The 27,053-nt window shown below is 49.2% G+C and overlaps 1 protein-coding gene across 1 annotated transcript in view; it reads right to left on the reverse strand.

The window, feature by feature from the left end:
- The window catches only part of LOC119381320 (monocarboxylate transporter 5), a 98,568-nt gene that overhangs the window by 14,683 nt on the left and 56,832 nt on the right, over positions 1 to 27,053 (reverse strand). The window contains exon 4 of the mRNA XM_037649209.2: positions 12,936 to 13,079. Within this exon, the coding sequence (XP_037505137.2) occupies positions 12,936 to 13,079 (144 nt within the window). The remainder of the gene's footprint in view (positions 1 to 12,935; positions 13,080 to 27,053) is intronic.

A 27,053-nucleotide genomic window follows, 5' to 3' on the forward strand; every position in this document is an offset into this window, starting at 1 on the left:
TGGGGTCACTCAACCAAGTTTGCGTCGTGGTGTCAGCGAACGAGCACAGACCCCTTGCAGCGTCTGTCCTCGACAAGGGTATTGGGGTTGTCTGGGCATCCTCGTGGGCGGACCGAGCAGCATCATCAGCGAGGTTGTTACCCACAACACCACATTGTCCCGGCAGCCATTGGAACACAACGTCATGTCCCTTCGATAAAGCTTGGTGAAGAGCTTCTCTCATTTCGTTCACTAACTGCTCGTGCACCCTTCGTCGTAATGCTGATTGCAGACTCTGAAGGGATGCCTTAGAGTCGCAAAAGACAGCCCACTTTTGAGGCTGGGCTTCCGCGATATAAAGGATAGCAGCACGTAAGGCGGCAAGCTCCGTTGCTGTTGATGTCGTCCTGTGTGACACCCTGAACTTGACAGTCACTTGGCAGGCCGGAATAACAACAGCACCCGTGGAGCTGTCGGCTAAGACTGATCCATCGGTATAAATGTGGGTCCTTTGGCCATACTCGTTGTTGAGTAGTGACAATGTTGCCTGTCATAGAGCCACTATCGAATGACGGCTCTTCTTCATTATTCCCGGAATTGTGAGGCGTACCTGTGGTTGTTGTAGGCACCACGGAGGCGACAGTGGTCTTGCTGCTGGAGTAAAGCCCGACGGAAGCCATTCTCTATGAGTCGAAACAATCTTTGAAAACATGGCTTGCGGTTTCTGAAGTGGCAACGCAGCAATATTGTGACCGGGAACTCGGCAGAGATGTCTAATGTGAGCTCTTAAATTGTCAGTAGTGACGTATGTTGGAATCGGATGCTCTCTTGCGATCGTAATTGTCCCGTGCGTTGAGGTGCAGCGTGGTAATCCGAAGCACGTGCGTAGTGCCTGGCCTTGCAAACTTTGGAGGGTGCGGATGTTCGTCTTGCATGTATTGGCCAGCATCGGCAAGCTGTAACGTAAAAATCCCAGAAACAGTGCTCTGTAAAGCTGCATCATGGAACGTATCGATGTGCCCCAAGTTTTCCCGCAGAGGAACCGCATAATGTGAACGATGGAAATTAGTCTTCTCTTCAAGTAAACGCAGTGGGCGCTCCACGAAAGATCCCTGTCAATAATCACACCTAGGAAGCGATGGTTCTTCTGGTACGAGACATTTTGGCCGTTGATAATAACAGGATATGGTGTCATGACCTTGCGTGTAAACGCGACCAACGCACATTTCTCGGTAGAGACAGAAAGACCCTGTTTGCGGAGATATGAGCAGGTTAAGGTGGCAGCCTGCTGGACTCTTGCGCGCACTTGAAGACGGGTCACAGCCGAAGACCAAAGGCAAATGTCGTCAGCATATATTGATATGTGAGCAGTACTTGGTAAAAGCTCACGAATGCCGACCATCACAAGATTAAACAAAGTGGGGCTCAATACCCCGCCCTGTGGGACGCCATGGGAAGTATAGTGGTTGGCAGTGGAACCATGTTCTGGCTGCACAAAGAAGGACCTCCTCGTCAAATAATCGCGGATCCACTGAAACATCCGACCGCCAATTCCGACTGCCTCCAAGGACTCGAGGATCGCGTCATGTGTTACGTTGTCGTACGCCCCTTTCACATCGAGAAATAGCGCCAGTGATATGCGCTTGAGGCACCTTTGCTGCTGGACAAAGGTTGTGAGGTCAATTACGTTCTCAACAGATGACCTGCCTCGCCGAAAGCCCATCATGCAGTCTGAGTACACATTGTAGCGCTCGAGATACCATTCTAGGCGTAGAAGTATCATCCTTTCCACGACTTTCCCGACGCAACTTGCCAGGGCAATAGGGCGAAATGACGTCAAATCGAATGGTGACTTTCCTGGTTTGAGTAGTGGCACAAGCCGACTTATCTTCCATTGCTGGGGAACAATGCCCGCATGCCATGAGTGGTTGTAATATCTCAACAGCTTTCCTCTGGCCTCTTTTTCAAGGTTGGCTAAAGCGGCGTAGGTGACGCCATCAGGCCCTGGTGAAGATGATCGTCGGGAAGCCGCCAAGGATGCGTCCAGTTCTTCCATAGTGAAATCTTTGTCCATTTCTGGGATCCGGGGCTCAGGAAAAACACACTGAACTGCGGAAGCGGGCATGGCACACACACCAGCGATTCGCATACAAAAATCATTCGCCACTTCAAGTTGGGTGCGGCCTAGATGTAGGGCTAAAGCCATGAAAGGATTTCTTTGTTGGGGAGTCGAGCGCAAGCCACGAATAGTGCTCCAGATGCGTGACAGTGGCTTGCGAGGATCCAATGAGTCGCAGAATGATTTCCAGTGCTGCTCTTCAAGTTTGTCCAAACGTCGTTGGACTTTTTTCTGTATGCGCCGTGCCAGCCTCAAGTCACATATTGATTTCGTGCGTCTGTATCTCCTTTCCGCCCTTCGGCGAAGCGTACACAGTTTCTCCAGTTCATCGTCAAAGTCTGAACGCTTGCCGGCAAACGCGAGCATGCAGGAAGCTTCTCTCATTGCCTCTTTGATAACATCCTCCAAGTTATGGCCAAAGTCTTCTCGGCATGCATTTTCCATGAGACGCTGAAAATTTTGGCAATCGATTCTCCGTATTTTATTCCTAGAGGAGGATTTGGTAAGACCTCTGATTCGCACATAAGTTGGAATGTGGTCACTTCCATGTGTTTCAATGTCTGAAAACCACTGGACTTGCGACCGGAAACTTCTGGATACCAGGGTCAAATCTAGGCAACTGCTGTACGTAAGCCCCCGCAGGTATGTAGGACTGCCATCATTTATAAAACACAGGTCGTGCTTAGAGGCGAATGACACGAGGTTTCTTCCTTTAGCGTTGATCGTCGAACTACCCCAGAGTAAGTGATGTGCGTTGAAGTCACCAGTTATTACCCAAGGGCCACTAGTTGCTGACAATATGTCTCGTAGTCTGTCCTGTTCAAATCGTCCGGCTGGAGATATGTAGGCACCAACGAGTGTGAATGACACTTTCTCCTTTCTTACACGTAAACAGACATATTGATTGTCATCATGTGGTTGAACTGTGTGGTGAACATACCTAAAATCCGTGCGAGTATATACAACCACCTTGCTGCGTTCCTCGCACGTTGAAGAAACAAAAGCTTCGTACCCTGATAGTTTGAGAGGTTTTTCTATGTTTGGTTCGCAGATAACAATTACGGGAATCCGATTCGTGAATACGTACGGTCGGAATGATGAGATGCGGGACCTCAGGCCTCTTGCGTTCCACTGTAGAATCGACGCTTGTCTGACCTCGTTGCGGAAAGACAGGATTGGACGATCGAGCCATGGTGTCTACTGGAGGCTTGCAAATACTGGATTTAGAGCATCCAGTACTTGTAGCGCACTCTGAGTCAGCGGGGATTTCAGATTGCCGCAGAGCTTTCGCAGGGCATCCAGCAGCGTTCGAAACATTGTGATGACTTCTTTGTCCTCCTCAGGTAGCTTGTCGGCGGCTGGTTCGGAGGTTATGGCTGTCGATGTGAACTTGGAACTTGCAGGTGGCTGTGACTTCGGCAATATAGGCCAAACTGACTCAACAGCGACAATGCTGTTCGTCGGTTTGTTGGTCGCGCTGGCCGCCTTCGGTCTTGGAGACAAGGGCGGTGAAAGAGAAGGGCGGTGGAGGGGCGCGGCCGATGCAGAGTCTGTGGCATTCTTTAAAGAACTGCGGCGACGATGTCGCCTCTTTTTGACGGTCTTGGCAGCCTTCCGATGCGAAGAATGGTTTCTCGCCATTTGTTTCAACACTGCTATTTGCCTTTGAACTTTTGGGCATTCTTTTGACGAAGCTGCATGAGATCCATCGCAATTCGAACATTTGAGGATAATTGCTTTGCATTCATCCGCAGAATGGGTCTCGGCGCAGCGAGAACACACTGTCTTGTTTTCGCATACGCTTTTCACGTGGCCCATCTTCATGCAGTTATAACACTGTAGTGGCTTCGGTATGAAAGGTCGCACAGGATGTCGAAAATGGCCCACCTTTACGTGCGAGGGAAGAGAGTCGCCCTTGAACACTATCTTTAAGCAGTGTGAGTTGCCCAAACGGACAACCTTTGCGATGACGCTGGCTTCATTTGCCGGCTTGACAAGAATATCGAAGTCGGAGCTGGGAATGGCAGTATTCACGTCGTAGATCACTCCAGTGACGACGCTAGAGCCCAACGGAATATAGGAACGAACCTGCATTCCATCCAGCTCGGTGACGTTGCGCAGTGTGTTAAGTGCGGCAGCATTTGAAACGTCGATCGCCAAGACGTTCTTACGCGTGTTCACTCGGATGTCCGTGATCTCGTTTGGCACCAGTCCTTCCAGCAGCACCGAAACAGATTGCCTGTTGAGGCGCTTCATGTTGCCGTCCGGTACCTCAGGGACGAAAAGGATAGTGTTGGTCACGGGTCTCCTTTGCGCTCTCTCATTCAACGTACTCGATGACGAAGAGGTTCTGGTGTTCCGCCTCTTCGCCTTACGGCTCATTACAAGCTCAAAATCGTCGTCGGAAGGTTCCTCGCTGCTCAGTGGCCGCCGCCGACGCCGCCGCACTTGGCATGCGTCCGTGGTGGTCCACGTCCATCGCTGAATTTGTACGCCAACACAACGAAACAGCGCCGCGCCAAGAACGAACACGAACAAAATAAGCAACAAGACGATGCGCTCGCACGTCTGAAATTTACAGAAAAGAACAAACTTCCCTGTTGAGTGTTGACGCACCACCTTGCTGCTTTTATTCGGTGAAGCCATAGCGCTGAAAACACAGGGATAAAGGAAGAGGTCCCTGTGAAGAGGACCCAGCTTTTTGAAGCAATATGAATTACCAACAATAAATCCTTTTGAAACGTAAGATTGACATACGCAATTGAGAAGCGATTTGATTTTCAAGATAATCTACACAAAGGTGGATGGTTGTTGGCTAAATAGCGAGATACTGATAACTTACCCGAAGAGGCGGATTCGTGCCTTTAGGAACGGGGTCTTCAACATTGTCATTTTCGTCATGGCCATCTTCCTTTGGAGGATTACTCTTTGGCACGTTAAAACTTGGCTCAAAGCTTGCACTAGGCCGCTCAAAGCTCGATACACAGCCAAGCTGATCGGTCTCACGCTTATTAATTGCTGTATCTAGGCGCAACTTGGCTGCAGCGAGGTAGAACTTGGCTGAAGGGAGTTCTGTGGCGCATTTATCGGGCTAGCTGTTGCCTTCTTAATTTCTAGTAGACCAGTGACGAGTCGTGGGATTTACCCCATTTCTGTGGCACATACCCGTTTATGACGACGATAGTTTTTTGGTTTGTCAGACAAGGAACGGCTTCTTCCGCGGGAGTGCGATTTAGCTTCGGTCGACCCATGGCTGTGTAGGTTAGGCGCGAGCTGTACACTTCAATTTTAGTGGACCAGTGGTGAGTAGTGCGATTTACCCGATTTCTGTGGCACATTTGTTGGGCTAACTGTTGCCTCTTCATTTTTAGTGGAACAGTGGTGAGTGCTGGGGTTTACCCAATTTCTGTGGCACATTTGTTGGGCTAACAGTTGCCTTCTTCATTTTTAGTGCACCGGTGGTGAGTAGTGGGAGTTACTCAACTTCTGCGGCACATGCCCGTTTAACGGCCCGCAACGTGCTGGGGCGCGCTCCGAGGGACCAAAATAAAGTTTATTCATCCACACCTGTTTATGATCATGAAAGTTTTTTTATTTATTTGTTTCCAAATACTGTTGGCCGTAATGGCCGTAACAGGGCGGGTACAGTGATTTTAATGATAACACAGAACATAGTAAGCAGACCATAGTATAATGAAAACAAATCTGTAGAAAAGAATACATATTTTTAAAAAACCAATAAGAAACTGTAGGAAAAAAAATATAGATAGACATTGTGACGATGGTACAGTATGCAATATAAAAAAAAGAAAACTGCAGAATTTCGAACGTCATGAGAACTCATGACAATGTACGTACAACACTAGCAATAATTAATTTTGTAATAGATTTTTAATTCGCTCTTCAACACTTTCAATGCTCGTTGAAGTCAATATAGACACTGGCAAATCGTTCCACTCTTTTATCGTTCGGGGAAAAAAGGAATACGCGTACACATCAAGACAGCATTTTGGAACCAAAAACAAAAATTGATTGCTTGATCTGACGTTGCTGGTTGGCCTGGAAATAAGATAAGGTTTAGTTTCAATATTAAAGCGTCCTTTTGATAACATAAAAAGAAATTTAAGTCTAGCAAGTTTCCGCCGTTAAGCCAGCGTAGGCAATTCAAGCAATCGAAGCATTTCAGAAACGGAGTCATTTCGAGAATACCGGGATGAAATTAGCCTAGCAGCTTTTCTCTGTATTTTTTCAATGCGATTTATCAACCCCGATTGGAATTCCCAACTACCGTGTGCACCCTTGAACTACCCGTTGCAAATCATGACTGAAAGCTATCTCTGGTAGTAGTTCACATTGGCTCTTCTCACGAGACTGAGCGCTAAGCTCAGACCAGTCGATGCCTGGTAAATTGAAATCCCCAGAAATAATAATTCGAGAGCTACGGATCCTTAAGCCTTCTAAGTAAAGCCGTATGTCTTCGAGATAGGAAATGGGGGAGTTAGGCGGTCGATACACAGCGCCAAGAATGATCATTGCGTTATCTAGTTTAATTTGGCACCAAACACTTTCATGTGTTGGAATGCCAGGCATTTGCACCAGTCGATATCAGCCTTGATGACTACAGCAACTCCGCCCCCACGCGCATCGCGGTCTCGACGAATGATTTTATAGTTCGGTGGTACAAGCTCTTGGTCTTGTATTTCGGGCCGTAGCCATGTTTCAGTAATCGTAATCACATGAGGATCGTAGTTAGCCAGGATCTATTCCAGGTCTCCAACCTTGTTAGTCAGACTTCTTGTATTTACATTGATCAAGCGGAATGCACTAGAATTATATTCTTCTTTCCTTCAGTCATCCTTAGCAGCAGCAGCGCGTCTTTTAGGACGCTGAACCTTTACGCGACTGCTCTTTGAGTGATCGCACGTGTAGACGTCAGAGTCTACATGCAGTTTGTCGTAATTCAGGCGCACATGACGCCCGCTGTCTCTTGTTTCGCGGAATACCAGAGCATTTAACGCTTTGCCAATGTTTCTTTCGAAAAGTTATCCGATATTGAGATGCCGCTGCCTTTCAGCTTCCTGCACTGTTTGTACACTTCGGATTTTTCCCTGTAGTCATACAACCTGAGAATTACAGGGCGAGGTCGGGCGCTTTTCTTCCCTATCTTATGTATTCGTTCCACGGTGCTCAAGGTGACACCAACCCTTTCTCGGAAAACGTTTACTAGCACTTTCGCTTCAAGATCGGCTACAATTTCCTTCTCGCTTTCTGGTATTCCAAATACCATTAGGTTATTCCGCCGGCGTCTATCCTCAAAGCTGTCCATTCTTTCCTGCTGCTTCCGAAGAGTAGTCTCTTATTCCTTGACTGTTTTTGACAATTGAGTTATTGTGGTCGCTTGTTCTTTAATAACCTTCAGGCTGTTTTCAACTACCTTCAGTTGCTTGCCTAAGTTCTCTAGATCGGCTTGTATTGCCTTTTGGCCGTCACACAACTCTAAACATTGTTTTTGTTTCTGGTTCGGGATTCATTTCAACATCGCCGGAAAGCAATAGACACAATGATGAAAAGCCGGAAAATATCACTCTTGGGCACGGCAGCACAACTACAAAGCGGTCATCATTCTTGTAGCCGTAATAAGTGTAATAACTAACCTGTTCAAGGAACAGAAGGCGATTAGCCGACATTGCATGCGCTGTGCCTCCGTGCCCACTGAGGCTGTAGGTTGATGCTCACTGATTTATAGTGTCAGCCATGATCCGCGTCGCTTGCCGTTGGTCACCGTGTCCGAGAGTGCCGTCGAGAGCGTGGTCCCCCTGAGTGCCGATCTGTTCCGCAGATGGCCAGATGGCACACTGGTTCCACGCGTGCAGTTGGTATGATGCGGCAATCAGCATTACCCGTTCAAGGAACAGAAGGCGATTAGACGACATTGCATGCGCTGGGCCGCCGTGCCCACTGATGCTGTAGGTTGATGCTCGCTGATTTATAGTGTCAGCCATGATCCGTGTCGCTTGCCGTTGGTCACCGTGTCCGAGAATGCCGTCGAGAGCGTGGTCCCCCTGAGTGACGATCTGTTCCACAGATGGCCAGATGACACACTGGTTCCACGCGTGCAGTTGGTATGATGCGGCAATCGGCATTACCTCTTCAAGGAACAGAAGGCGATTAGACGACATTGCATGCGCTGGGCCGCCGTGCCCACTGAGGCTGTAGGTTGATGCTCGCTGATTTATAGTGTCAGCCATGATCCGTGTCGCTTGCCGTTGGTCACCGTGTCCGAGAGTGCCGTCGAGAGCGTGGTCCCCCTGAGTGCCGATCTGTTCCGCAGATGGCCAGATGGCACACTGGTTCCACGCGTGCAGTTGGTATGATGCGGCAATCAGCATTACCCGTTCAAGGAACAGAAGGCGATTAGACGACATTGCATGCGCTGTGCCTCCGTGCCCACTGAGGCTGTAGGTTGATGCTCACTGATTTATAGTGTCAGCCATGATCCGCGTCGCTTGCCGTTGGTCACCGTGTCCGAGAGTGCCGTCGAGAGCGTGGTCCCCCTGAGTGCCGATCTGTTCCGCAGATGGCCAGATGGCACACTGGTTCCACGCGTGCAGTTGGTATGATGCGGCAATCAGCATTACCCGTTCAAGGAACAGAAGGCGATTAGACGACATTGCATGCGCTGGGCCGCCGTGCCCACTGAGGCTGTAGGTTGATGCTCGCTGATTTATAGTGTCAGCCATGATCCGTGTCGCTTGCCGTTGGTCACCGTGTCCGAGAATGCCGTCGAGAGCGTGGTCCCCCTGAGTGACGATCTGTTCCACAGATGGCCAGATGACACACTGGTTCCACGCGTGCAGTTGGTATGATGCGGCAATCGGCATTACCTCTTCAAGGAACAGAAGGCGATTAGCCGACATTGCATGCGCTGTGCCTCCGTGCCCACTGAGGCTGTAGGTTGATGCTCACTGATTTATAGTGTCAGCCATGATCCGCGTCGCTTGCCGTTGGTCACCGTGTCCGAGAGTGCCGTCGAGAGCGTGGTCCCCCTGAGTGACGATCTGTTCCACAGATGGCCAGATGACACACTGGTTCCACGCGTGCAGTTGGTATGATGCGGCAATCGGCATTACCTCTTCAAGGAACAGAAGGCGATTAGCCGACATTGCATGCGCTGTGCCTCCGTGCCCACTGAGGCTGTAGGTTGATGCTCACTGATTTATAGTGTCAGCCATGATCCGCGTCGCTTGCCGTTGGTCACCGTGTCCGAGAGTGCCGTCGAGAGCGTGGTCCCCCTGAGTGCCGATCTGTTCCGCAGATGGCCAGATGGCACACTGGTTCCACGCGTGCAGTTGGTATGATGCGGCAATCAGCATTACCCGTTCAAGGAACAGAAGGCGATTAGACGACATTGCATGCGCTGGGCCGCCGTGCCCACTGATGCTGTAGGTTGATGCTCGCTGATTTATAGTGTCAGCCATGATCCGTGTCGCTTGCCGTTGGTCACCGTGTCCGAGAATGCCGTCGAGAGCGTGGTCCCCCTGAGTGACGATCTGTTCCACAGATGGCCAGATGACACACTGGTTCCACGCGTGCAGTTGGTATGATGCGGCAATCGGCATTACCTCTTCAAGGAACAGAAGGCGATTAGACGACATTGCATGCGCTGGGCCGCCGTGCCCACTGAGGCTGTAGGTTGATGCTCGCTGATTTATAGTGTCAGCCATGATCCGTGTCGCTTGCCGTTGGTCACCGTGTCCGAGAGTGCCGTCGATAGCGTGGTCCCCCTGAGTGCGGATCTGTTCCGCGGATGGCCAGATGGCACACTGGTTCCACGCATGCAGTTTTCTGGTAGGCCGCACAGTGCCACATAACCGTTAAGATGATAGTTTTCGGCGATCGGTTCACAAGGACCAATTTGCTCAACAGCTTCGCTCTTAATAAAGTGGGTGCGCAGCAGGTGATAGTTTAAATGTTTCCGTCGCTGGCTTCATGTACTGCTTACCAGATTTATCACACTTCGCAGTCTTCGTTTTCGAATCTTCTGTGAACAACGTCCACACCACGCTCCTCTAGCGATTGCTTGCCATTATGACATGACGAAGGAAACAGTATACACACCAAAATGTAATAATAACGCAATACAGCACGCAAGCACCACGTGTACTTTGCCGATGGTTAACCAGTACACGACAGAAGAAAGGAGGGCGAGAGGAGGTGAAAGCAAAGGCAGTAAGCTTAGATCGGGGAGAAGCTGGCAAGTGCATTTCTGCCTCGTCGGGGGGGGGGGGGGGGGGGGGCGCCGCCTGCCCGGGCTTGAAGCCTTGGGGCGACAGAGATGAGGGCGAGTTCATTTTTGTCTGTATGGGGTATAGCCGCCACAGGCTCCGGGCTTGTTGTACTAGCGTACAAATGTGTGATGTAGTAAAAAAGAGGAGATGCGCTAGAGTTCTGCGTATCGGCATCGCTCTCCTCACAATCATGCACCCCGGCCAAGGGGCGGTGTTGGGGGTGGGGGTGCCGTAACCAATTAATCGAACAGTTTTAAGAGATTAATTAGATTAATTGAAAGGCGGACATCGATGACGATTAATAATTTTGCGGCGTACTTTTAATCGATTAATCATTCATCGATTTTACAATCCCTATGTGGAATGTGTACTTTTATAGTCGAGTAAGTTTTGATGCTGGTGTAGCTGGATCATGAAGAGGAGCAGGATATTTTAAGCGGTGTGCAATAGAGACTAAGAGGTGAGAGGTGTGTGAGCTAAGTGCAAAGAAGCGGAGCAAGAATTCTCGCTCCGTGGTGTAGGATCAAAGTGACTGCGTCACTGATAAAGGGATCCGCAAATCTGCGCTTGGACGCGGCAAAAAAGGGCACGCCTCAGTGACGTGTGTTATTGCACGAGCGTTCTGGGCTAGCGCGTGCGCTTGAGTCGCACTACAGCCATGGGCCTAACCGCAGCAGTCTATCTATTAGTGAAATGTAACGCATCACGTCAAATTGCTTTAGTCAAGGACGAGGGGTTCGGTGGCATCATGCGTGAGTAGGAGTAGCAATGGCAACATTTCATTTTCACGGCCCTTCTTATGATGTAATGGATAATAGTTACTGGACTCAATATATTTACCAAGCTGTCTTGACTTCAGCATTCCGCAGCTCGAGGTGCGCCCTAGCAAAGTCTTTTCTGAAGGCTAATTCGCTTATCTTGTGTCTACTGCAGGACGAAGACATCCGACAATTATCTTCAACCCTACCTGTCCTACGCGATCCTATTCCATTTCATGTCGCCATATTTCGAAATTTCGCCCTGTCTTCGCCCTGTCTTTCGACCTGTCTTTTGTCATCCTTGGCCGCGCTTCCCATCTCTTGGCATCCAATCCGACGTTCAAAATGGTCATCTGTCGTTCTGATGACGTAACCTGCCCAAGTCCTTTTTTTTTCTCCTTAATATCTATGATGATATCGGCTACCGCTGTTTGTTTCTAATCCAATCTGCCGTCTTTATATCGCTTAAAGTTGCGCCCGTAATTTCTCGTTCCATCGGCTCCTAAGTTATTCTCGAGTTTCTTATTATTCTCCAAGTGTCTGCGCCATAAGTTAGAACTGTCAAAATGCAATCGTTGTATACTTTCCGCGTTAGTGACAGTAGTAAATTGCCGGTCATGAGTGAAGAATGTCTACCGTATGTGCACAGACGATTCTTATTTTTTCGGTGAATTTCTTCTACATAAGTAGGCTCCCTTGTTAGTATCTGACCTAGATATAAACAATCTTTTACAGATTCTAGGAACCAGTTGTCTCTCTTGTAGTGTTGTTCTTTCGCCGCACCACCCAGCATTATCTTTGTCTTCTACATATTTATCTTCAACCTTACTTTACCACATTTTCGGTTGAGATCTTCAATCATTTCTTGCAGTTTCTCACCGCCACTACTAGTTTGGTTTAAAGAAAGATGACTCACTTTTTCCATACGCTTTGTTTAAACTTTAGAAGATGAAGTGAACGGTTTGACCTCATGGTCTATTACGCGTTAATGACAACTTTAAGAGAGTTAAGCTTGAATGCTTTCAAAAATATGTCTTCATGACTGTGATCACTGCGAAAAAAGTGGATAGGGAGATATAGATTGGAACATACTTGGCAAGCGCCTAACAACACCTACGCTGAAGTGTTTTAAATGGCTGAACCTGAATTCTCTGGACATTTGAAGGTAAAATGGACGAAAAGATAACGTGCCGCCGGCAGGGACCGAACCTGCGACCTTCGAATAACGCGTCCGATGCTTTACCACTGAGCTACGGCGGCGGTCATCCTCCCGTCCGCTTTATGGGGTATATATGTGCATTTAAACCTAGAAGTGTTAGTCAGCGCCGATCGCAGCCATGGCGGCGAGTATGGAACACTCTTTTTCTGCCTGTTGGCATCCCGTACCACGTGATCTTTTCACGAGCTGGAAGCTGACAAATCATCCCTCGCGTACTACCTGAAGGCATCAAGTCTGCCAGAACGGTCCCTGCCGGCGGCAAGTTATGTTTTCGTCCACTTTACTTTCTTCGCGTTATATCCTAATTACTACGAATAACATCCCCTATACCTTGCTTGGCATTATTGTCTGTTAGTTCTCATTAATATCGTGTCTAACAAGAAAAAACGAGCCCTCAAAAGTAATCTTCTTTCCTTTGGAGATTTGAAAGTTACCTAAGTTCACAGCAGCCAGAATAACTCCATGATATTACACGTGAACTATATACAGCAGTCTTGAAGGGGGATTGTTGCAAGCGTTCTGTGCAAGATAGCACGTACTAGCTTTGGTATTTGGAAATATACCATACTCACCATACAGTCCCCCAACCGTCACTGCCATGCACGTCATGTCAGGACAGAAGGCGCCACCTATGACTGCAACGGCCGACACTGCGACAACGAGGAGTCCTATGACGAAGACCGAGAGCTTGCTCTGAAGAAACACTATGACGAAGCCTGCAAGTGAAAAAATTTACATTAAAGACATCATATATTTAGAATATTAGAACATATGTGTTCCAGGGAGCGCTATGCACTCGCTCAGTATACACGTGATAGGTGTGCATGCGACTCCAGAGGGAACTAATCACCAACTCAACTTGTTTTTCAACAAGGGGCTTGACTACGCATTTGACAACTTTTCCCGTATAATGCAACTATTAGAAAAGAACACATCCGCACAAAGCGCTAGTTTTGCCGTTACATGTAAAAAACCTGCAGTATGTCGTGCCGGCAAGCCTAAATGACACTATGTCTACATCGACAGACCACGTAGGGCCAGAAAGGCCGCGATGCTTTTAGATGAGAACCCACGTATGACATTACGCACATATGACACCACATATGAACCCACACATGACATGTAATCTCTGTCAAATGAGAGACTGAAGCGTGACCTTCGTCTCCGTGCGTCAAGTTGCGAAAATATGGTGATCGTGGGATCTACTTGGACCTCTACATTCATCGTGGTTGTTGAACCGACGAATGCAAATAACAAACGTCAGAATCCCAGCAGGAATCGAACCCAGGCATTCTGCGTGGCAGTCAAGTATTCCACCACAGAGCCACGCCGGGTCTGGAAACTGTTTTGGAAAAAGACTCTACGCATGCGTCATGTCGGTGCAACGATAACTGTGGTACCTGCTCCTCATGATTTCGAAAATCTTGAGTCACATTTTTCGGTGTTATTTTCGCCCATCAAGGCTATGTTACACCAGGGTACGCACAGGTACGTCCTAACTTGCATGCAGTGCCTCCAATAGCCTCCGGCGCGCATTAATCTCCAGGATGTTACAAGGAATATCGCCTAAGAATGGTACCAGTGCAAATAGCGCTGCTGTGTTCAATGAGACATGTGTGTGGCAAATACCGATATGCAAGACCGCTTCTTCACAACCTTTACAGAGGTCATCGTCAATACGGGTACGCTGATCACAATCTAGTCGAACTTGTACCGTGGGAAAATATCAGCATCGAAAGGGCTCGCTGCCTTGACTGCTGATATCCGACTATGACCATAAAGGAGCTTTGTCTAAGAGGTAAGGAGCCACGCAGGTCAGCAGAGAGGAAACTCGAATTTCAAGCGTTTCAAGATGACCACGTGACATCTCAACCGTAGTTTACGATTTCTCAGGCAGATGAATGCATTTGCTTGCCGAGATAGTTGTCGGGTAATGCAGAAGCACCGCAAAGAGTAGCTTGCGCTGTAAAATGCGAGACCTGCGACATCGATTCACCTTGGCTAGAGCTCGATAGCCACTGCAAAACGTTTTTGCGACCATATTCAGAAAGGTGCGTGCTACAGACAACACCTCTGATACACTTGCGTGTTGGTTTCTCTATGTCCGCAGCATATGTACTGTTAGTGATCATTTTCCAGGGTTAAAGCCTTCCTTTTTGATAGAACGCAACACTAATATTGCAGATGAAAATCCTTCGCTTGAGACCAGTGTTGCCATCACTGAGCGTCAGACATCCGCTAAAAAGCAATGAGAAATCCGCCAGATTCCGCTAGATTCTAAAACATATCCGCTAAATTTCCCGCTAGGGCCTATTTTATTCAAAAAACACTGCAATTTCGTATGATAAATACCTTTATCATTCTTAAAAGCTCCCCAAAACTACGAGAGCTGAAATAACATATAAAATAGTCTTTCAAGGAGTCTAACTAGAACACTTGAGGCTTCAGTGCTGCGGTGGTCGTCATTGGTGAACCTCATCACAGATGAGGCTAAAAGTTATAAATGTTCACACTGATGAAAAAAAAACTCACAGGTCAACGAAAAACACATCGAGGTCTTCGTCGCCGCTGTTGTCTGACACCATCTCCACAGGACCGCTGGTACTTGTTGAGGGACCAGACAGGTGACTTGGTTGCACATACGTTGCAGATGTCCCGATTGCACTAACAACTGCCGCGGGAAGTTCGTAATCAAAACAACTTTTCTGGTGTCTCTTCAGCCCCCTCTTACGACGAGGATGGCATTTGTTGTTTCAGGCTTCAGCTTGTTCCTCAGCTTGGATTTTACTATGTTAAGCTGACTAAATGTCCTCTCTACTTCGGCATTTGAATACGGCAGCACGAGCATCGACATGGCAAATCCGGCCAGCTCGGCGAACGGGTTTTCGCCGCAGGCCTCCTCATAGGAGTGAACTTCACACCAGAACGACTGCGTGGACGATATTTGCTTCCGTCCAGGAGGGTGATTTTGCCCCACTGGTTTTGAATTTTTTCAATCGTTTCAGGGGGCACTGCCATTGTTTCCAGCAGAGGAATCAATGGCTCCTTCACGACGCACAAAGCGTTTTCGACCGATAAGAGTGATGCTTTCTGGAGAACTGTGATGTTGTCGGGAAGTCGTTGTCTGATTTCATCTACTAGTGTGGTAATAAACCTTATGCAGCTTTCTCGCATCACAGCTTCATCTGCGACAGAGAACTCGTCGGTCTTCTGAGCTTTCATGTTGTCAACGTACGTCTCAAACAGGTAGCCCAGATATGGCTTGGGATTCAAGTGGTCCTCAAGTCTGCACGTCAGAACGTCAATCTGCTCTGTCGGAATTACGACTTTTTCAACCAAGCTTGAAAGCAAAGTCATGAGGTCTTTCAGCAGCTTTGTTTGATCCGCATCTTTCGCCTCGAATGCCTTGTTAACCTTCTGAACATCTGTCAGAATCGGTCTCAAAAAAAGCAAATACCCCAGATTGATCTGGTTTTCGTACATACCATACAGCACCTCTGCCGCATAGCACTTTTCAGAGCGCCTTGCAATCTCGAAGTGCGCCTTCAATTCGGTCCACTGGTCTACGATCCTCGATACGGCTATTTCGAGGGATAGCCATCGCGTCCTGCACGCTTGCACAATCTTCAGTGGTTCATCGCCGTCATTCATCAGACCGTAGAGCTTCTTGTACGCCATTTGCCGGGCAGGGGATCTTGCGAACCAGTTGTACGTTTCGCTTATTAGGTATTCTAAGATTCTCGGCAATGCTTCCGCCGTAGCAGCCGACGTGGCTAGCTGCAAGAGTGGCAGACGCAGCGTATCAGTACGAGGTGGGGAGCCTCAGCTTTCAACTTCCGATGAATGCCATTATTGATCCCCGTCATAACGCTAGCGTTGTCTGTCCCTACGCCTCTCATCCTTTCCAGTTTAAGACAGTACTCCATCAGAGTGGATTTCACGGCCGCCACAATTCCATCTGCCGTGCACACTTCCAAGGTGCACAAGTTAAGGAATGTGGTCATGATCCTTGACTTGGTGACACTGTGATAGATGATAGAAATGGCAAGGAATTTTGTGACACTGATGTCGGTTGACTCATCTATGATCAAGCTGTAATAGCTGTCCCCAATGTCCTGTGCCAGATCCGCCTTGAAGTGTGGGCCAAGAACGTTCTTAATCACGGAAGCGCACTTGGAGCGGCGCATTTGATACGCTCTTGCAGCTTCGCTGTCAGGAAACGACTTTTTATAGAGTTGGCACAAGTGATCGGCAGTCATAATTGAAGAATGTTCGGCGATAAATAGAGCAGTTCTGCCCTCAGCGGCATTCCCTGGTTGGACTTGCCTTTTTGTAGTGAAGCCCAGTTGCTTCTGGATCGAAGAACTGCCAGCCAGTTCCCTATGCTTCTTGGTGTTCGCATGAGCTTTCAGGTCCGAATATCTGCTGTCTAGTTTACAGCCGCAGTGCTTGCACGCCGCAACTTGTTTTCCATCAGCAGACGCTTTGCACTCCAGCCATTTGCTGAGTAAGGGATCCTTTAACGACTCCGTCCTGAACTTCTGCGAATATACCACTTTCGGCATAACTCAAGAGGAAGGGGAGTCAGGTTACACGGAGAATAAACAGAACCGTTTTTCGTCACAAAGCAGTCGGACGTCTTCCTTTGTTCTCTGCAACTTCGAACACAAAAAAAAAAACAACAACTGGGTGGCTACTTCGCCAATCGCCTCGCTTCCCATCGGGACTACAGGCGCCCCCTGCCGCTTGCGGTGCAAACAGCGAGCCCGCTCCCTGCACGATAGCGGACTCACCGTTTGCACGGCAAGCGGCAGGGGGCGCGCAGAGTCCACAGATTGGTGCATCGCAGCTCGTCCGTTATTTATTACTTAGAAAGCGATCGCCGCTTTGAAACCTCACGGATTTGTTTGTCTGAGATAGGCGGAGCAAGTGAACAGGAGCCTCTGAAGTTAAACAATTTCCGCATTTTTTAGAGAACACGGAAATGGTTTCTTGCAGGGCGATTTTGAATCTGTCCACTGCGTGAGGTATCCGCCAGAAACCCGCTATGTACAAAAATGGCCCGTCAGAAAATCCGCTAGCCGCTAGACTGATTTTTATTGCGATAGCAATTATATGGACAGTCTCCGCTGGATTTTGCCGTCGCCGTCGCCGCCGTCATGCACCGTATATGTATAAGTATGTATATATATATATAAAAGCCCCAAAGAAAAATAATCCAGAAAAATGCTTCTGAAGCGCGGAATCGAACCAGGGACCTCTTCCTCCGCAGCGAGTGGCGCTAGCCACTACGCCACGAAAGGCAGATCCTCCACGTATGTAACGGCGAGCGTTATATACACACCCTTCACCGCTGGATGGACTCAGAGACGGCTGCGCTTATAAGCGTTTTTTCATTACCAGCGAGATGGCGTTAGGAGCGCGACAGGCGCATTTAAAAGTCGTCGGCGAGCTCGCTCGCTTCTTCTTGCGCAGGGAGAACCTTGCCCTTCCGCTGGCTGAGGGGAAGAGGGATGTTTCACGCTTTCACCGTGATGTCCGCGCTCATGTTACGGAGCGTACGAAAGCCACTCGAGCCCAAGGGACGCCGCTAAACGAACAAACAGAAGATGAGCGTGAACTATCAAGTGTCGCAGCTCGACACTTGAAGCACGCTAGTTTCCTTCGCTGCTTCGGCCGCCTTTGCGCTGTTCAAACTGAGAGTATCCATTGGCGAGCCTCACTTCATACAGCATTAGTTTCTTGCTATCGCATTCATTGCTTCGGCCTTGCGGCGAAACTGTGACTTTTTTTCCCGTCAATATAAAATAATATTCGCCAGACTTAGCGGGAAATCCGCTAAATTGGCATCACTGCTTGAGACAGGAAATCAGGAGGAAGCACGGCGGTCCATGTTTGCGTTGAACGTATGCCTGGAACTACAGCTGTCGCGCGCACATTTCATAAAGCTTTGGAACCGGGATCGCGCTCCGCTTTGCATTTAGTAATTGTAAAATGTGACAGTGCAAGCGGGCAGTGGCCGCAAATGCAGGGTTGGCGTTGCAGCTGTTGCAGGCAAGTTGCATATAGAGCGTAAGCTACTAGATGCAAATGAACAAGCCGGTAAAGCTGGAGGAACTTATTACTCGGGCATTCATTATCATCACGTAGGTCACATGCAAACACAATGCACAGCAGCCTACAAAATAAATCGGTGCACTACACACTTGTTCCTCAAGCGGCTTTCGGTAATGGCAAACATTTCTGGGTCGTATAGTGTGACTTGCCTAGCCAGAACCATGAGAATGTAAGAATATTTACTGCGCGTACCGGCGGTGGCGAAGGGTGAGCCTGCTTTGCAGCAAATCACAGCTCTTAATGTAGAGATCACTTTGCCCTAGTGGTAGTGAGGCCGGTGTCGCTGCTTCGGACAGTTGTCTAACGGGGATGATGATCTCTTGCCACGAGTGACATGAAACGCCAGTTGTACAAATTTTAATTCACTGCATTTTTAATGCGCTTAGTCTGCCGCTGCCTGAAAATGCAAGTGTAGTGCGCCTAAAGTACAGGGCTTCCAATGTCCTTCACTGGAGTAGCGGGAAGCCTTCATCGAAGAATTCCAACTATTGGTATTTGATCGATAACACAGAGCTGAAGAGGCGCTGGGTAACAACTCTGTTTTCTACGAAACTGCGCAACGAAACAAAAAAAAAGAAAGATGTATAAATTCTCGCTGCGACCAAGATTCGCTCTAATACATTGACAAATGTAACAGGTTTCCTCAGGAGCGCACACCATGTCGTTTCTCTCCTTAATTGACGACACTTTGAAGAAGTGCACGTCGAGTAGCAGTGTTATATGCGCTTGTTGATGTCATCTTTGCGCGGGATTCATGATACGCTGTGTCCAGGTATATGTTAAAAACACTATATGATCGAAAGATCCGTTTTTGCTCATCCCATACGTGGCACAAGGTAATTGGGGGGGGGGGGGGCGAAGCCTGCAGGGAAGGGTGTTTCAGCTACGCTAACGTGAAACCTGTGGAGGGGCGAAGCACGCAGTGTGCGCCGGTGTTTCCCACAGCAAAATCACTGCTAATGGGCAGAGACAGAAGAAAGATTAGACACAGAGACCCGCAGTCCGCTTTTAGTCAACGAGCAGGTTGCGAATCTTTGTTGTTCAACTACGCAGAAGAGAAATCTCCCACCGGCACTACATTGCTGGTGAAGATCCAGTGCCTATATATACGAGGTGGCCTTTGAACGGTTGTGCAGAGCGATCAGTCGGATTTTTCAATCAAGAAACTTGCTAGCAGACGCTGCCTGCGTTGGCGTTGTCTCTCGCGGGCGAGTGCGCGTTCTCGTTTCTTGCGAGCTGGTAGTTCAGCGTTCATCGCAGAAAGCGTTCCATCTCTCTCGCCACACTGCGAGCGATAGGCGATGGCGCCCTTTCTTGCGCTCACGCAAATGGACCGTCCCGACAGCAGACGACGATGCGCGATGCATGCCGACACGCCGAGACCACAAGGTGCTTCGCCCCTCAAACTTCAGCTACCACAACTGTTAAATGATATGATCGTGGGCGTTATAGTCGTCGCGATGATGTTCCACTAGGTGTCAACGTTGGTGCGTCCACGCCAAACGGCGCTATAGTTGCCAAACATCAATAGACATTGTAGAAGCAGTCGTATATCACTACAAAATCAGCACTACTTCTGTGAAGACACGTTTCACTTTAGTGTTATACAGATTCCTATGACGGAGGGATCAGCCATGTTCTTTTTTTTGTATCGCCGGTATAACGCACTCGTATAGTTCAGATATATTCGCATTCTGCCAGCGCGCGTGTAAAACACAGTGATTAAGACTCTCGCCTACGGGTTTGGGTACACATCCTGGCACCACCAAGAAAATTTCTATTGTTCTATAGGTTTGTTTATTTATAGCGATTGTCGTCTTACGTGACAGAAGGACATACAGACCGACATTGGTGGTGATGCCCATGGGTGGTGATGGTGGGGGGGGGGGGGGTGTAGATGTTGCAGCAGATTGGGGTTAACCTGGCCTGGTGACAACTGTGCCGCCTGAGCCCTTAATGAATTGATAGTGGATACGTGTCCTCTGCTGTTAATCAGCCCCGTGTCTCGCAGAAAGGCAAACACCAGTCGTTGCACTCGACGAAAAGAGGTAATAGGCAGTTGAAGGCTCGCATTTCGGCAGTCTGCAGAATGTCTGTTGGCATTACGTTCACTTTCGGGGGTGTCGTCACTTGAAACGTCATGTACCCACGTAGTTGCCAACAGAGGTGTTAATAAAAAGCAGTTCTCGGTGAGAAAAAGAGAGGTCTTGTTGCTATCATCATCATCCGACCCAATGTAAATAGCAATGGTCGCACCGATGCTTTTTGGTGGAATCGTATGGGCCCGAATTGTCAAATGAGCGGTGCTGCAATTTTCGAACTTCTGGGTTCCCAAGTAGCTCATGGGTTGAAAAAAAATGTTACGGGTCATTACCTGAAACCTCCGTTATTGCAGGAGTGTTTTTAAAATCTCTTCGCTGTCGAGAGGGGGCAAATGCATTGAACTCTATTATGGAAGTTCGTCGGGGACGCTAGATTTCTTCGTTGCCGCGACAATTTCGTTCTTGAGGGTTTTCGGTATTGAGGTGTTGAACTGTATGTATGTATGTATGTATGTATGTATGTATGTATGTATGTATGTATGTATGTATGTATGTATGTATGTATGTATGTATGTATGTATGTATGTATGTATGTATGTATGTATGTATGTATGTATGTATGTATGTATGTATGTATGTATGTATGTATGTATGTATGTACGGCTTGTACGAGTTCAACGTCATGCCGTTTGGTCTGTACAATACGCCCGCGACCTTCGAGCGCATGATGGACACTGTTCTGCGCAACTTGAAATGGCACACGTGCTTGTGTTACCTGGACGACGTCGTCGTTTTCGCTCCGGACTTCTCCACGCATCTTCAACGTCTCCGGCATGTTCTGACGCGTTTGAGCAACGCCGGCCTCCAACTGAATCTGAAGAAGTGCCGATTTGCAGCCCGGCAGCTGACAATCCTAGGCTACGTCGTGTCCAAGGACGGAATCCTTCCCGATCCGGCCAAGCTTCGGGCCGTGGCCGAGTTTCCCAAACCTACGTCCGTCAAAGAACTGCGCAGTTTCGTCGGACTGTGCTCATATTTTCGACGTTTCATACGCAACTTTGCCACCATCATATCGCCGCTGACGAAGCTCCTTGGGAGTAACGGGCCCCTACATTCGTGGTCGTCCGAATGCGACGACGCGTTCGCCAAGCTCCGTCGTTTATTGACGTCTCCTCCCATACTACGTCACTACGACCCTGCGGCCCCAACGGAGGTACACACGGACGCGAGCGGTGTAGGCCTCGGCGCTGTTCTTGCGCAGGGTTCCCCGAATATGTCGTAGCATACGCAAGTCGTACGCTTACTATAGAGCCGAGACCAATTACACCATCACGGAAAAAGAGTGCCTGGCGATCATCTGGGCTCTTACAAAATTTCGACATTATTTGTATGGTCGCCCATTTGATGTCGTCACCGATCATCATGCACTATGCTGGCTGTCGTCATTGAAGGATCCCTCAGGCCGTCTCGCCCGCTGGGCACTTCACCTGCAAGACTACGACATCCGCGTGCTGTACCGCAACGGACGCCAGCATGCTGACGCCGACGCCCTCTCGCGCTCCCCGTTGCCTGACGACGACGCCTCCTGTTCAGTATCTCACATTGCTGCTATCGATGTTCACACCATCACTACCGAGCATCGCAAGGATAAATGGATCGCCTCGCTGATAGACTTGCTCACTGATCCGTCAGCAACACCAACCACTCGCGCGTTGCGTCGTCAAGCCCACCATTTCGCCGTTCGTGACGACCTACTGCACCGACGCAATTACAACGCCGACGGCCGCCAGTGGCTACTTGTAATACCCCGAAGTCTGCGTGCTGAAATATGCGAGTCCTTCCACTCTGATCCGCAATGCGCGCACTCTGGGGTATCCAAAACTTACCAGCGCATTCGACAACGATACTTCTGGCGAGGGATGTACCGCTACGTGCAGAAATTCGTCCGCTTCTGCCTCGATTGCCAACGCCGAAAACCTTCAACGCACGTGTCACCAGTCGGTCTACAACCATTACCTTGCCCTAACCGTCCGTTTGGGCGCGTGGGCATCGATTTGTATGGACCACTTCCTCTGACGTCGGCTGGTAACCGTTGGGCCGTCGTCGCTGTCGACCATCTAACGCGATACGCCGAAACCGCAGCCCTCCCAGCGGCTACAGCGCGCCATGTTGCCTCCTTCCTGCTACACCGATTCATGCTGCGTCACGGTCCACCCCAGGAGCTTCTCAGCGATCGAGGCCGTGTCTTCTTGTCGGAGGTCGTCGAAGCCATTCTCAAAGAGTGCCATGCTGTTCACCGCAAAACTACTGCTTACCACCCGCAGACGAATGGCCTAACCGAACGCTTTAACCGCACGCTCGGCGACATGCTCTCAATGTACAGGTCGGTCCACTGTTAAAGGGAACAATTGCGTTCAGGGCATGTCAGGATATCGCTCTCTTGCAACAGTACAGTGGCTTAGATTTACATAAGACTACTGGTGGTTGACAGTTCCGACTCCCTTTGACAGACCAGTACCTTGAACGAACAACGTTTCCACATCCACTTGGAATGAGGGGGCCAGCAAAATGAAGGGGGCTCATTCGAGTGTTCCCTTTAACAGTGAACCGACCTGTACGTCGCCGCCGATCACACAAATTGGGATGCCATTCTGCCCTTCGTCACCTACGCCTATAATACCGCCCCTCAAAGCACTACTGGTTTTTCACCCTTCTTCCTGTTGTACGGAAGGCACCCGTCGCATACTATTGACACGATACTACCCTACAAGCCGGATCCATCTGATTGTGCGCCAATTTCTGACACAGCCAGGCTTGCTGAAGAGTGTCGCGAGCTTGCAAAGTCCTTTACAACGCACGAACAAGAGCGGCAGAAGAGCCTTTGCGGTGGCACCACCACTTCTGAGTCCACGTTCCTCCCCGGAGCGCTCGTATGGCTCTCGGTCCCTACCACTGCAACTGGTCTCTCGTCAAAACTACTGCCAAAATACAAAGGCCCCTACCGGGTCGTCGAGCGAACATCCCCGGTCAACTACCTGATAGAACCCATCGAACCAGCTTCGGACATGCGCCGTCGAGGGCGCGCAATAGTCAACGTGGAGCGCCTCAAGGCCTACTATGACCCACTCATAGTGACGAGCTGTTAGGTCGCCGGACGGCTCCCCTTTTCGTACCCGGGGTAATTGTGGCGAAGCAATTGGTACTGTTTAACGGTTGCGCTCTCCAGCGGCTCCTAGTGGGTCGTCCTCTTCTAAACGCCGCTCGCGCTCGGAGCCCGTGCTTTGGCCTTGACTGTCGCCATAGCTCATTGTCGCCGAGTGCTGTCCAATAAACAGCTTAACAGTATGATATATATATATATATATATATATATATATATATATATATATATATATGCTTTTATCGAAGTCGTGATCACATAGATTCACTGTACATTTGGGCTGAGTAACGTTTGAGTAAGGTGAAAGCAATGGAACAGTTCTTAGAAATATCGGAAGTGATCGTGGAGACGAGAGTTTAAATTCGGAATTCCCATTTCGATGTGCAGTTTGTCATAGTATACAGAACTGCAGGTTTGTTTTTCTCTGTAATCAATTTATTTTGGTGCCAACAATCAAGGTACTCAAGAAGTATGTATATCATTATTCGCAGTACGCAAGGAAGTTCACTACATTATTTGCTACCATAATCTGCTACCATGGGGATAGGCTGCTAAGTACGAGCGGGCAGATTGATTCCCGGCAGCGGCGGGCGCATTACGATAGGTTTAATATGAAAAAAAAATTATCAGCAGATTCCACGCATTGTGGAAATCAGTTTCATGCGAAGCAGTCGGCGTGTACTGCTGTATTTATGCTGTTGTAAGGATCGAGTGGTGGTTCGTCACGTTTGCGAGTGCGTGGCTCAACGGGACGGGCGACAAGAGAATACGCACGAATGAGTTTAGATCAACATTTATGGGGACAAGATATGCTAGGGACGATGACGAAAAAAACAAGCACGGAGCTAAACACACAAATTATTCTGAAAGTCTTAACCGCGGAATGTCCGTTTAAGGTAGCAAGAAAACGAAGTCTCACGACTCGTAGACGACGTTGCCTTGACGAGGGTCAGTCCACATGCGGCGACGAGTGTCGTTGAAGGCAAGCCCAGGCACGCAGGTGACACGTCCCGTGTGCTTCCCGGCAGGAAGACAAGGCCTCCGTAAGGCCTCCAGCTGTTTGATCACGGCCTTGCGCCGTCCCAGGTGGCGACGGTGTTCGGGAACTCATGACGCCTGCCCGCCGACACAGCAGGAGCCGCGCCCTGTACCGGTAGCCTCAGGCAGGTAGCTCGGCTCCCCAGGTCTCACCGAGAACAGGCAGGAGGAGCTCCCCGGACAGCGCCCTGGTCCGGCACGTCCTCGCTGGAGCCACCGCCAACGCCCGAAACACCAGGCAAGCACCAGTCCTCGCTGAGCACGGCCACGACAAACTTCTCGGACAGCGCCCTGGTCCGGCGTGTCCTTCGGCTAGCTTCGCTCAGCCCTCTGCGCGTTCCACACGCGCCTCTCTTCTTTCTCGTCCTCTTTTCTTTCGTGCCGCCGCCGCGCGTGCCACCTGCCCCTGGCTCGCCTTCATGTCGCCGTCGTCTTCATCCTCACAATTCCACACAAACATCTCAAAATTCACAAACATCTAAATTTATTTCAGAAATTCCCTTCATTCACTACAATTATCCCCCCACTCAAGAAAGTTGTTCGGCACAACAACTTTTACAGTCATGAAGTCCAACAACGCAATAATGCTATTTCCATGAAGTCGCACATGTTTTGCGATAGTTCTGAGCAAATGTCAGCACACCTTCGTTCTAACAGGCACTATCGGTAACGGGGTTGTGTTTCCTTTTCCTCATATCTTTTGAGGAGGTTAGCGTGAAATAAGCTAACTCGCGAACCTAGGTCTAATAGATAATCATTCTCGCTACGTTTTTCTAGGACTGCAAAGGGACCTTTCCACGTGAGGATTAGCTTATTCTTGGCCGATGGAAGGAGCAGCAACACTTTATCGCCTGCAGAGAGCTCTCGAAGTCTTTTCTTCCTGTCATCAGGCTTCTTTTGTGAAGCTTTTGCCTTCTGGACCTCTTCTTGAGCTATCTTGCAGGTGTCCTGCAACCTCTCTTTTAGCTCGATGACATCTCTGTATGAGGTCTTCATCTCCCAATCGACGTTTTCGCCTGCCCACAATTCCTTAAGTATGGACATTGGGCCACGCACGAATCGTCCGTAAAGGAGATCAAATGGCGAAAAACCAAGGCTCGCTTGCGGGACCTCGCGATAAGCGAACAGTAGTGGAGCCAAGTACCTGTCCTATTGTTTAGGGCACTCCTGACACATTCGCCGAATCATCTGTTTGAGGGTCCCATTGAATTTTTCCACAAGCCCATTCGCCATGGGATGGTACGGCGTAGTGGGGAGTTGTCTAAACGACATTAATCGTCCCAGTTCTTGCATCAGACGAGATGTAAATGACTTGCCACGGTCACTCACGATTTCCCGTGGGACTCCAACGCGAGCGAACATTTCTAGTAGCGCTTCTGCTACTCGCTCCGTTTCAATGCTTGGCAAGGCTACCGCATCTGGGTAGCGCGTAGCAAAGTCTATCATGGTTAAGACGTATCTATTTCCTTTTTCCGAAGTTGGAGACAGAGGACCGATAATATCAATCGCGACTCGGTGGAATGGAGTCTCGATTATGGGCATATTCCCCAAAGGCACACGACCCACGAGGTGCTTTGGTACTGTTCTCTGACATATGTCACACGATTTTACAAAGCGTGTGACATCCGCTTGTACTCCAGGCCAATAAAACTCTTCAAGGACACGGTCTACTGTCCTCTTTTGGCCCTGATGTCCAGCGAGCAATCCCTCGTGTGCCATCTTCATTACTGTGGCGCGTAGCTTCTTCGGAACCACCAGTTGTTCGAAGTGTCGCTGTTCCGCAGTCTGGTAATGCCGGAAAAGGATGCCATGGACCAGCACGAACTTGGTAGTAGCTCGTTTCTTGGACGTTGTTGTTTGGCCCAGTGCTTGGAAACAAGCCTCCAGTGTCTGATCTGTGCTCTGCAATTGCCGAAGTTCTTCCGGGCTGACGTTTAAGGGGTCAACTTGCGGTGCGGGTAATTTTTGCAGTTTTCCCGTCTTTCCTGCAGCGGCCGTCACTTCCCTTGATTTGCTATGCTTTGTCGCTGTCTCTGTCACTTTCTCAATCGGTGAATCTGTTTGCTTGAAATCAGGATCTGCAATCGGGACAGCAACTTCGATGTTGCCAAGGATAACATCGTACAGAGGGTTCTCCATGCAAACAGCACGAGCAACTCCCCTGAAAAACGGTGAATCAATAAATACTTCGGCCTCCGGCAAACTCTTTTCAGACCGGTCGAGTAGGCGTATAACGCGGTTATTACGAGTCAGCTTGGAGTCGGGAACGAGGGACCGTTTCACTACAACCGTGTTGCAGCCGGTGTCTCGCAAGATCGTCACCAAGGTTACCT

The sequence above is a fragment of the Rhipicephalus sanguineus genome, chromosome 2 (assembly GCF_013339695.2).
Source record: "Rhipicephalus sanguineus isolate Rsan-2018 chromosome 2, BIME_Rsan_1.4, whole genome shotgun sequence".
Taxonomy (NCBI): Eukaryota; Metazoa; Arthropoda; class Arachnida; order Ixodida; family Ixodidae; genus Rhipicephalus; species Rhipicephalus sanguineus.